Genomic DNA, 12,660 nt, shown 5'->3' on the forward strand with positions numbered 1-12,660 from the left:
AGAGACAGTGGATGCACTACTTATGGTATTCCAAAATTCCCTGGATTCTGGAGAGGTACCAGTTGATTGGAAACATGCTAATGCAACGCCTATATTCAACTATGGGAAACTATAGACTAGTTAGTTTGACCTCTGTAGTGGGGAAGGTGGCGGGAGTCAATCGTAAAGAAGGAAATAATTGAACGCATGGAAATACAAAGCTCAACTCACCAGTGCCTGCACGGTTTCATGAAAGGCACGTCGTGTTTGACAGATTTGCTGGAGTTCTTTGAAGGTGTAACCAGCGAGGTGGATAACGGAGATACAGTGGATGTGGTACATCTAGACTTCCACAAGGCATTTGACAAGGTGCTGCATAAGAGAGTATTGGCTTGGATAGAGGATTAGCTGACTGACAGAAAGCAGACGATTGGGATAAATCTGTCCTTTTCTGGATGGTGAACTATAACTAGCAGGGTGCCACAGTGTTCAATTCTCGGACCTCAACTACTTACAATCTGTGTAAATGATCTACAAGCAAGAATGGAATGTAACATAGCAAAATTTGCAGATGACACTAAAATAGGTGGGAAAGCAGGCAGTGATGAAGAGATGAATATTGATAGGCTGGGAGTATGGGGTAGAATCTTGCAGATGGAGTTTAATGTGGATAAGTGCGAGGTTGGCCCATTTTGGCTGGAAAAATGAAAGGGAAAATTATTATTTAAATGGGAAGCAGATTCAAACTGTGTCAGTGCAGAGGGATCTGGGCCTCTTTGTGCATGAATCACAGAAAGAAGACATGCAAGTACAGCATACTATCAGGAGGGCAAATGGAATCCTGGCATTAATTGCAAAAGGACTGAATTATAAAAGTGAGGAAGTGTTGTTACAATTATATAAGGCATTGCTGAGACCACACCTGGAGTATTGCATCCAGTTGATAAAGATTGATAAAGGGGATGTTGAACAGATCTTTACCCCCTTTGGGATAGTCTCGAACAAATAATCAGAGATACAGAGTGAGAGGAGGTAGGTTAAAAATTGAGATGAAGGGAAACTACTTCTCTCTGAGGGTTGTGAATCAGTGGAACTCCCTGCCTCAGAGTGCAGTGGATGCAGAATCGCTCGATTGATGGAAGAAAGAAATGCATACATTTCTAATGAAAAGTGGGATGAAGGGCAATGGGGAGCAGGCTAAAGAGTGGAGTTGAGACCAGGATAAGATCAGCCGTGACCATGTTAAATGGCAGAGCAGGCTTGCAGGGCTGAATTGCCTTCTCCTACTAATAATTCTGATGTTCCTATATTCCTATAATACAAACAAGCAAGAAATGTCTAGTTTACATTTTTAATTTGTATTTGTACCATCTAATTATGGGATTCTTAGCATCTGATGTCTTCTTGTCAAAATGTGCAGTAACTTTTATTGTTCAGATGTTGATGCCTTGTCACAGATTGAAATGTGTTGCCATTCATTAACAGGTATTACTTCCAGCAGCAGGATTACTGCAGTTACAGGATGTGCGAAAGACCTGTTGTGATTTCCTGGAGTCACAGCTTCATCCTTCTAATTGTTTAGGGATTCGAGCTTTTGCTGATATGCATGCCTGCACTGAACTCTTGAACCAAGCCAACAAGTATGCAGGCAAGTACTATCCAAAACAGCTCAATGTCTTTTAAACCATCTAAATAGTTAAGAATGAATGTAAATGCATCATTTATGTAACTTGTTGAAGTTATTTTATGTATGTATTACATATTACAGAATGTCTGAGAGCATATGCAGAAAGCCAAAATTTATATTTATCTGGTCAGCTTGATGAAATAGCTGCAAGAACTTGAAAACTGCACGCAGACAAAAAAAAAGTTTTCTTGTTCTCCCCTCTTCCTTCTATTCCCAACAGCTGGGGGTATTAGTTGCATAAGTGATAGTTACCTTCCATTGGCTTCTGCAAGTGCATCAAATTTGAATAGGTTGAGACATCTTGTAGCAAAGAGAAGTCTTACAGCTAACCTTAGTGGGGTCCACAAAGTTATCATAGAATTCAGCAGTTTTGACTCAAGAAAATGTTTCCACATATTGAATGACCTAAAGTAAGGGGCTGTAAACTATAATAGAAGGTACTGGGGATATTCAACCTGTCTAGCAGTATCTTTGGAGAGAGAAAGAATAGGGATGGAAATGTTGTTATTTTAAAAATGTGCCCGTTTAAACTATTAAAATTATATTAATTAACTATTTAAACATTAACGGTTGTAATTATTTAAAACAAAATGCTAATACATTTTTTCAGCTTTGTATTTTAAATTATGCTCACTACAGATGAGAAACAGGAAAACTGTCGCAACATCTTACATAATGTCCTCAAACATTACTTACGCTTTTCCAAAGAAAGCTCACTTTCCTGCAACATTTTTCAAACAAAAATCTGTTTTAAATGTTAGCTACATTATATTACAGTAAAGAACCAACACATATCAATTAGCCATTTTACTATTCTACATTCCTAACAAACAGCAGTTAATATTTTGACTCTTCTTCTGGAGATCAGCTGAGTTTTTCCACTATCTTGTGTTTTTACTTCAGATCTCCCACATCCTTAGTACGTTGGTTTTATGCTATAACAGAAGTTAGTTACTAATAAATCCAATAGGGAAATGAGGGTAAATGCAATTTTTTCAGCGAGTAATTGGAATGTGATACTTGCTACTGTATACTGATTGAGGCAAATTGCTTGGGTGCTTTAGAAGGAAACTGGATAAGTTCACGAGAGGAAAAGGAATAGAAAAATGTGCCAAAGGACAAGTGAGGTAGTAGGAAAGATAAGAGACTAATGTGGTGTCTAAAACAAAAGAGTACAGAATATTTGTGCTGAATCAACAATAGTGCTGTATCTCCCTTGTGATTCTGAGAAGTTTGAACAGATTTACTTGATCATAACCAGGGCCTAATCTTTTCTCATTTGGTTTATGTAGAAGAGACACTGGACCCGAAACATTAACTCTGTTTTCTCTCGTCAGATGCTACCAGGCCTGCTGAGTTTCGACAGCAGTTTCTTCCGTTTTTGTTTTTTTCTGATCCTTAGCATCACAGTTCTTTGTTTTATTTTCTCATTTTGTAGTTTGGGCTCCTGATCCAGAGCAGGGTATGGGCACAGTCCATTGTAACAATCAGCTATTGTCCCAGCTGAAATGAGTAACATTAAAGACGGGATCTACTAGTTTATGTGGTCCGCTACCACACAGAACAATGCAGTTATCTATCAAAGGGAACCTTTTTTAAAAAAAACGCCTTGATACTTTATACAATTCATTGTTTTGTCAGTTTTGTTAAAGGTGACTACTGTGTTAATTAGTACTCCATTTCAAAATTGTCCTTCAAAAAAAAATGTTTTTATCTTCAAAAGCTCAGAAGTCATTTCTTCTGGTTTTCAAATTCTGTAATTGTCTATAAAAAAAAGTTTGGAAGATTTTACAAATAAAAATTAATCTAGTTGCCTCCTTCCAAATTATTTAACAATATTTGGCACAGCATAACTGTCTTAGACTTGGTGCCTTTATCATGGTTGGAGACGATGATTAATAACGTGTATATTTGTTGTAGTGTAAGCTTACTGGGTTACAGCTTGAAAGCTGCTGAGTACCACAGTATGCTTCAACTTATTTAGTTCAGTTAATTATTCAAATTTATATAATTCCCTATAAGCAAAATTACTTTTGAGTGTTAAGTACTTGAAATGGTGTTCTTGTGATTTATTTTCTAAATTGATTGCAATTCTTCCTTTGGCATACAGAATGAGATTTATGCCAATCTAACTGGCTTTTCATGAATACTAACTTGGAAACCATTTACTGTTGACTTGTTTTTTTTCTCCTGCCCATATAAGTGCTAACTTATCTCAAATAATAGGCTTCAATGAATATTCAGAAATGTTGACATTTGGCTGAGGTTTGTTTTTGAATGGCATTGTTCATAAACCCTGACATGCTGTGCAGCACTTCCCCACGATTTAAAAGAAACTGCTGATATTTGATGCCCTCACAGATGTTCCAGCATGGCAGGGGATCATTCAATGGTATTCAGGAACAGGGGAGACTCTGTCTGAATATCCTTCAGATGCCAAATTTGTTTGAAGGTTCTTATTGCCCTTTGACTAAGGTCAGCTATATCTGCTCAAACAAGGAACTGGGATTTTAATTACGATTCAAGACTCCCTGGTAGAAAAGCTGTGAAACCCTGCCATTTTATCAGTTTCTCCATTGAAAGAGTTCAACATGAATTTTTTGTGCTTCTAGAACTTAGATTAAAATCCAGCCCAGGCCAGTATTCTGTTTATCAAGGCCAACTCCTAGATTGCAAGAATCTATTAAGTAGTATAGTGCCTGGTTTAACATTACTCATGGCTTTAACTGAATAGCTTCCTATATTGTTCACTTGAACAAATAGCAAGAAGTTAAAAGGATGGTGTCCATGGTGATATCTCGCAGCTAGGGTATCCATTCTTTTAGACTGAGATTAAAGTGCAATTTTCTGTGTAAGAACTGGAAAGGATAAGGAAGATTTGGGGGAAAAGTAACGCTGTGATGTGCTGTGAATATTTTCTTCTCAAAAATGTGGACAAATTATATTTTTAATGTAACATGAAAATACGTCATCTCTTAATTACTTTGTGCTACACTTCCAAAAATTAAACTAAAAGGTTCTAGAAAACCTTTTTTGGAATAACGAGGAATACAGAAAATGTTTTGTATTCTGGGTGGATTATAGGAAAGAGCATTTTATCAAGGTGTAATCTGAGAGCTGAAATAAAGACATTGTGCAGAGTGTAGGTTTAAAAGGTTAAAAAAAATCAATTTGATATTGCAGTAACCAGGTAAAATGTAAAATTATTTCCTTTTTGTGCTGCAATTTTTGATTCTCAAAAAATACAAAAATCCAAACAGATGATATTTTTTCAATTTATGAAAATTGTTTGAAGGTACTGGTTGTTCAAGAGCAACCTTGAAACAGAGTTCTATATTAATGTTGATTTTCTCCTCTATGTCCCCTTAGCAACCAGTAAATATTACAGAAAGAGTTTACGTAATTTTTAGTTGTTGCGGCTTTCCATTTTTCAGCTGGATGCAAATTACTTTCTAACAAATTAATAGTCCTCGGCTGATTTTGAGTGGGTTGGTTTATTTACTATGCAACCAGCTAACAATTAAAATTTTTACATTTCTCTTCACACATTTTGGTGCCTGCTGTCTTTATAATGGGGTTTTCAGAGCCACGCTATTGTCTGATTAATATTATCACTGCACATGGTTTTCTTTTTAAAAATGGTGAGCCATCTAACCTATTCAATTTATTCATGTTAAAACTTTACTGGGAAGAGCCAAATGTTTGTAATGCACGAATCCCTTTCCTTCTATATTTGTTTTAATGAGACAGGCATATCTGCAGTCAATTCATATCACAATTACACATCTGACCTCTTATGTAAAAGTAAATACCTGATTAAAATTCATTCTGACTGAAGACACATTCAATATTCAGGCAATGTGTTGCATACAAATCAGCATTTTAGTGCTTTGTGAATTTTCACATTCGGGCAACCAATTTCGCCGTTATATTTGTAACAAACAGTTGTTTATGCAGTGTCTACTTTATAGCTTCAAAATAAAGCTATAAATTCAAACAAAACTTTAATGTCGATGTTTCTTGTGAGACAAAAATAAGTTAGCCCTTAATTACTTGTGCCACACTTTACAAAAAACTAATAAATTATTGGATACTTTTTTAGAATACGTTGGGGATACAGGAAATGTTTAACAATGTGGATGGGTTACAGGAATTTTCTGAAAGTGTGTGTGTGTGTGTGTGTGTGTGTGTGTGTGTGTGTGTGTGTTGCCAAAGCCAAGATGGCCAACGCTTGTGCACTTGCAAGTGGTGTCAGTAAAAATGATCTCTTTGGAAGTGCTGAAATAATGGGGCCATAAACCGATTTTGTACATAAAAACAATTCTTTCTATGGATTGTAGCTACTGACCTTTGAGTGCCAGAAGCTTGAAAACAAGGAGCAACTTTCACCAACTAGATCTCTAAGTGAAAAAGACAAAACTTGAAGACTATGAAAAGAAAAGTTCTAATACAAGAAATGACCTACATCAACCCAATCAGCTGTTGAATTGAAGACTGACCAACACTGCAGACAACATCATGTCACAGTCACCGTAAAGACTGCGTCTTTTTATTTGTGTTTTTTAATTGTGCACTGAAATGAGGAAAAAAAAATGTTTTAAAACAATGGATTACAAGGATTGCTGCATGTTTTTGAAAGAAAATAACTCCACTCATTGCAAATACTGTTTACATAGTTGCTTGTTTAAGTGGTGGTGGGATAGGGTTACAGAAGAACTGGAGCAGAAGACTTGTGGACAGACTGAGCTTTGTTTGGCAACAAGTAATAGATTGGATTGTGGACTAGTAACCAGTTACGTGTGGAGAGGTCTTCTGCCCATTAACAATTAAATAACTGGTTTTTTATGTAGCTGAGTAGCTTAGGGCTGTGAACAAGATACGGAGGAGACGTTTGACCACCAGGAACTCTCTCTATTCTCTGCAAAAAAAGCCAATTTATGCTTGAAGAAAATCAGTTTATTTTATTGTTCAGCAGTTGCGATAAGTTGTGACTTTTAATAAGTCAAGGCATTGTAAAGATGAATTAGCCACCCCATGACAAAGTAGTGGAAGCATCTAGAGAATGGCTTAGAAAGCAGCATTCTGACCAGCACAGGAACCATTTATAAACAACGCAGTGACCCTCGTGAACAGGAGCCACTGAACTGCTTTGTGTGTGTGCGCGCGTGCGCACACTTGTAAGAGGGAGTTCAAAAAGGATTAGAGTTTTAATTTATGGAGTTATATGCCAACAGTTCATAATTATTTGCCTGTAGCTAGAGTCTAATCACTTGTAATAAATAGTGACCCTTGTTAAATGCAGAAACCTGGTCTGTGCTTTCTATGAATCTGGGTCTAAAAGCCTGTTAAATTGAGGAATTTTGCATACTTTTTAAAATCTTTGACTTTTTGACAACTCCGAGAGTAGCAGGGCTTGACTTGAGCACACTACTCCAGTGAGTCGTAACAATCACTTAAGCCTTAAGAAACTTTGAGAAACAACTCGTTCCATGTTTCAAGGCCTGGACTCTTGAAATGCAGAATTTGTCTTTCCCTGTCCATGTTTTCCTACACAATCTTTTGAGTTACTTTTGTCTGCCTTATTTGTGAGAGCTTGTGTGTGTTTGGGGTTTGCATGGTTGTGATTCATTTTTTTGTTCACCGTTTACAGTGAAAAGTTATTTTTCTGTCAATTATGAAAATGGTGTGAATTACTTTTGTCCTGAATAGCATTCAGGCAAATTGATGATCTTGGTAGTGCAATTGGGAAGTGACACGTTGTGCTGGGCATGAGGAATAGGGGGGCCTCAATTATTGGCGCACTCCTCCCAATTGAATCGTGACCTTAGCGAGATGTACCGGCACGTTTTTATCCGTGTTAGGCTTCGAGGAGCTATCTGAGGTGAATCAGAATTTTAATTGCTTGCCATGTACATTATTAAATGCTTTAGAAAATTTGAGAGAGATTTTGCTACGCAGCATTTCAAGTGAGATGTCTGTCAGATTGGGTAGTAAGATGTGGCCTGGTGATAAGCGATCCAGTGAAAATTTGTGCTTCAATTGAATCAGCAATAAACAAAATCACTCCCTCCTCATTCAGTAATTAGAAAATAATTAAGATAAGTTGATTCACAATTTTGAACACAAATTTAATAAGCAGTGCTAGCACAAGGAATTAACACAGTTCTCTGCAACGGAGAGTAAGAGTTCAGGCTGCTTGGATACCAGCCCAGCGCCAGGGTTTAGAACATCTGCTTGGGGATGGAATGCAATTTGCAGTGAGAGGGGGAAGAGTTCCAGTAGGGTCCACATAGATACCGATGATGTACATTGGAATAGGAAAGATGTTTTGCTTGGGGAGCAAGCTTGGGGATTCAATCTCTGGATTATTACCTGAGCCACAAGCAATTTGACATTGGCTAAATAAGATTAGAGATTAGTATGGCTCAGAGACTGGTGTGAGGGAAATAAGTTTCAATTCATGGCAGTGGAACCAGTTCTTTTACAGAGTGTGTAAGCTGTACTGTTGGGCTGCTCTTTACCTGAACTGTATGCGGACCAGTGTTCTTGTGAATTGTGTAATTAAATTAGAGAGAGGGCTTTGAATTGTAGAGGGAAACATTCATGTGAGAGGAGATATGGTAAATTAACGAGGAACATCAACGTAATAGAGCAGGGTAGCAATGGGTATTACTAGCCAAAGTGTGGCTGAATGGGACAGTGTAAAAGCTTAAGTGAATCAGCTGATAAAGCCAGGGATTGCAAAAATGATGGAGTTAAAGGCTCTGCATCTGAATGCACAACATTGATAACAAATTGGATGAATTGTTGGCACAGAACTAAATACATATATCCTAATGTTACAGAGACATGATCACAAGGTGACCATTGGCTAATACTTGATAATTGAAGAGTTATTTTATATTTTGGAATGACAGGAAGCTAGGAAAAGGTAAACCTAGACAAAACTGTTATAATGAAATGATGGTGAAATTAGCTGAAGTGAGCTGGGAAACTGGATTTAAAGGTAAGAACAGTAGACCTGGAGAGGCATTCCTTTAAGGAGATAGTCAATAACTCTTTCCAAAGGTCTGACCAAATGAAAAAGAGTTTTTTTTTACGAAGGATGAGTCATCCATGGTTAAATTAGGAAGCTTAAGAATAGTATCAAATTGAAAGAGACACTGGTCAGTTCTGCAAACATTGGTGGTAGGTCAAAAGATGTTAAGCATCAGCAAAGAAACACTTCCATTTTTTAAAAAAAGTGTTGAAGGGGAAATTGAAGGAGAAAAAGCTAGCTTTAAAAAACACAATAAGAGTTTCTACATGTATTTGAACAGGAAAAGAATAGCTGAAATGAGTGTTGGTCTTCTAGAGGGTGAATCTGGTGATAACTGATAGTAAACAAAGAAATTATGGTGATGTTGAGTAGGTATTTTTTGTCTGCCTTCTCTATAGGCAACTAAGAAACCTTCCCAAAGATACTTAAAAATCATGAAGTGAGGTGAGGGCAGGGAGGAACTTGAACCATCACCATCACCAGGGAATAGGTATTGGGGAAACTGTTAGACCTAAAGGCTTGTTGATGCATTGTAAGGTTTTAAAGAGAGATTGATTATGTTTAAGTTAAAGTTTCAAGTGCAATGACTCTTCTTCAAAAGTGTATTCAAAAGAAAATTCATTGCCCTTGATTCTTCTGTTTTTCTCCCCACAGATGCTGCTAGATCTGAGTTTTTCCAGCACTTTCTGCTTTTATGTTGTTAAGGATAGAGGATTGGTTAGCTAACAGGAAGCAGAGAGAAGGAATAGTTGGGTCATTGTTAGGCAAGTTTTAACTTCTGCTCACACTTCAATAATACCTGTAAGTTATGAAGTTGGAAGAATCATGTAGTCTGGTGAAGTTATAATCACTCGGAAAGCAGAATTGAGCAAACTGATGAACCTGTGTTTTCATAAGTTTCTGGATCCCGATGGACTTCATCCTCAGTCTTAAAAGAGCTAGCTAATGAGGTAGTAGATGCGTTGGTGTTAATTTTTCAAAATTCATTAGTTTTTGGAAAGGTTCCATCAGGCTAGGAAGTCTTTAAACTACTTGGAAGGGTTGCATTGTCCTTCTCGTCAAGGGAGAAAAAACCGGAAACTATAGGCCACTTAGCCTCACGTTTGTTGTGGGTAGGTGTTAGAGTTGATCATGAAGGAAGTTATGAGTGGGCACTTAGAAAAACTCAAGATAATGGTAGAAGACAGAGAATATACATAAATGTATATTCTAACCCTGACCTAATGCCAGTACAGAGTTGGTTATTTAAATTGTAAGATCCATGTGTAATTGGAATACCAGGTGGGGTTTTGATTGAACTTTGTTATCATCATATGAATTGTGCAAGAGTGCAACTTAATGTACCATGCTTTTAGCTCAAGAAGCCTCAAATTGAATGATCTTTTTAAAAATGTTAGAGATCAAGATCAAAATCAGGTTTGAGTCCTCTCCAGGCAACCTCCAATGGATTGTTGCACCTCTTAAAGCTTGGCTTTTAACGATAACCTCGCAGGATTGATGTCACAAACAAAGTGGTTGAGAAAACACTTTAAGAGAACCATAAATGAAATGCTATAACAACCAGTATACCAACCTCTATCCATGGTTATCACCTGATTACATTGTTTGTGCTATATGGAGGCAAAACTAGAAATGGCTGGAGAAATAGTGTGTCATGCCATTTGGCACCCAACTTTGTCCTTATGAAAGAAGAGACCAAAATTATGTTGTAACTTAAATAAGACAGTTAGGATTTAATGCAGTATTTTTGCTTGGAAAATACTGTAGCACAAGGTGTATGTTAGCTGTGCCTTATTTACCTAAATAAAATAGTGAAGAAACTACAACCCATGTATTCCTCTAAGGATTTTGTAACTTTAGTTTTGAAGTAAAATTGTGACAATATCTTTGCACCTCTTCACAGCCAGAACTGTCACAGTAAAAATGTTTCTTTTGCTGAAGTAAGTAATTGCTGAAATGTTCTGACAATAGATTGTTGTTCTCACTAACTCAATTTCTCTCTACAGATACTATTTAACTTGCTGCATATTTTCAACACTTTCTGTTTATATAGCCTGCTTTTGAGTTTCTTGGATTCTATGCAATTATTTGAGTATCTTGAGTTAGTTCTTGTGCTAAGCTACAGTGGTTTTGAAATCAAAGTAATTTGTGGAAAACTTTTTTCTTTGAACAGAACAGCATTTCTCAGAGGTTGTGCTGGGAGAGGAATTCCTCAACCTTGGTATAGATCAAGTATGCAGTCTGATAGCCAGTGACATGCTCACAATCTCATCAGAAGAAAAGGTAAAGCAACAAATTAATATTGGAAGAGTTCCCATTAGTTAAAATTGATTTAAGTGTAAAGTGTCTGGTCAAACCAAGGTTCGTGTTCACAAGGTTGATAAAGGGTTGGCTGGTAGGAATACGTTCCTGCTTTTGTGCATTGCTTACCAAGTAGATATGGGGCATGACCAAGACTTGGAACCAGTTATTTGCCACATATTTATGCCTTGGAAAATGTAGCACAGATTCCAAAATCTGTCCCTCACTTCATCCATCTTTTTATGAAAGATTTTAATGTATTGGTGGAAGGTGACTGAAGTATTTAGGTTGACCTTTTTTGATGTTGGGTCCTTTGCTTTCCTTTTCTGGAAGGCCCCAAATATCAAAGCTGGACCAAATAATAATCAAAACAGACCTTTTGAGTTGATGAGCTTTCATCCAAAATGAACCCCTGTGCTTTCTGCACCTTTGGTGGGAATGACAGCCTTATGCAACAGGTCAACCAGCTCATTTAGATAAATAGTTTTTTTCCTGAAGAGTGGATGCGGATATCACTTACTTTTGGAGCAAATCGAAACAATGAAGACGTATACTTATGTACTGAATTGACCAGCAGTCAGTGTCCAGTAGATCAATAGATTTTCTGAAATGATGCATTGTCGAGTTCTCTTTCTTGCCCTTTTTATTTCCGTATGATCAGTCAAAAACACAGTGTAACTTAACTATATTGGACATTCACTTCGGATGTGGTTTCAGTTTCTTTGACTTGTTAACAATGAAGTTTTAGCAGCATGGGAATTGAAGGTCAAACCTAGGTGCTGTTGTGGAATTTTAAAAAAAATGGAAATTTTGTTGTGGAGCCTAATGGATATAAAACAAGAATGATAACACTTGCTGCTCTGGAAGTGGAAGGTAACAGAAGTGTGCAGAGCAGTTAGCATTATAAGATTCAGCAGTAAATTGTGTAGGATACCAGAGAGATAAACCTCATGTACATCAATGGACGCTCCGATTGCAGATATAAATATGGATTCTGTGTGCGTGTATGCCTGTCCAACAGTGAATGAACACTGCCTCTGAAATGTCAACTGGAGGAGGCCATTTTCCATGCTTCATGCCTCCTTCCCCCTCTTTTAAACCATCTGCTACCTCTTATTAAATTCTGTGTTGAGTGTGCACTGGCATATGTTTGGTCTTTCTCAACAGTTTTCCCATAAACTGTCAGTCATTTTATAACTATTTATTTAGTCATCAGTTCAAATTTTCAATTATGACAATTCATCTGTCATAAATACAGTTTTAAATTCATTCAAATGTATTGCAAAGGACTTGAATAATTTTAATATTTCTTAATCACATGACCATTTTTGTGTTTTCCTGTGATGTTTTGTAAATTATTTCCATATTTAACTGTTCATATAAACATTTTTGTTTTGCTGAGTCAGATTTGATCCTTTATAATTTATATCATTTTAGAATGCTTGTACTTGTGCATTTGTTGATTGTAGAACCATAGAACCCTCAGTGTGGAAGCAGGCCATTTGGCCCATCAAGTCCATACTGACCCATCGAAGACCCTCCCTCCCAGACCAACTGTCCTACCCTATCCCTGTAACCCTGCCTTTCCCTATGGCGAATGCATCTCGACTGTACATCCCTGGACACTACATGCAATTTAGCATGACCAATCTAC

The 12,660-nt window shown here is 37.1% G+C and overlaps 1 protein-coding gene across 1 annotated transcript in view; it reads left to right on the top strand.

Moving 5' to 3' along the window:
• The first annotated feature begins 1,466 nt into the window (after positions 1 to 1,466).
• Positions 1,467 to 12,660, top strand: part of LOC109913789 (kelch-like protein 2) — a 45,641-nt gene continuing 34,447 nt past the window's right edge. The window contains exons 1-2 of the mRNA XM_048605838.1: positions 1,467 to 1,627; positions 10,879 to 10,988. Of these exons, the coding sequence (XP_048461795.1) occupies positions 1,582 to 1,627; positions 10,879 to 10,988 (156 nt within the window). The 5' untranslated portion in view covers positions 1,467 to 1,581. The remainder of the gene's footprint in view (positions 1,628 to 10,878; positions 10,989 to 12,660) is intronic.

This window comes from Rhincodon typus, chromosome 1 (genome assembly GCF_021869965.1).
Source record: "Rhincodon typus isolate 14 chromosome 1, sRhiTyp1.1, whole genome shotgun sequence".
Taxonomy (NCBI): Eukaryota; Metazoa; Chordata; class Chondrichthyes; order Orectolobiformes; family Rhincodontidae; genus Rhincodon; species Rhincodon typus.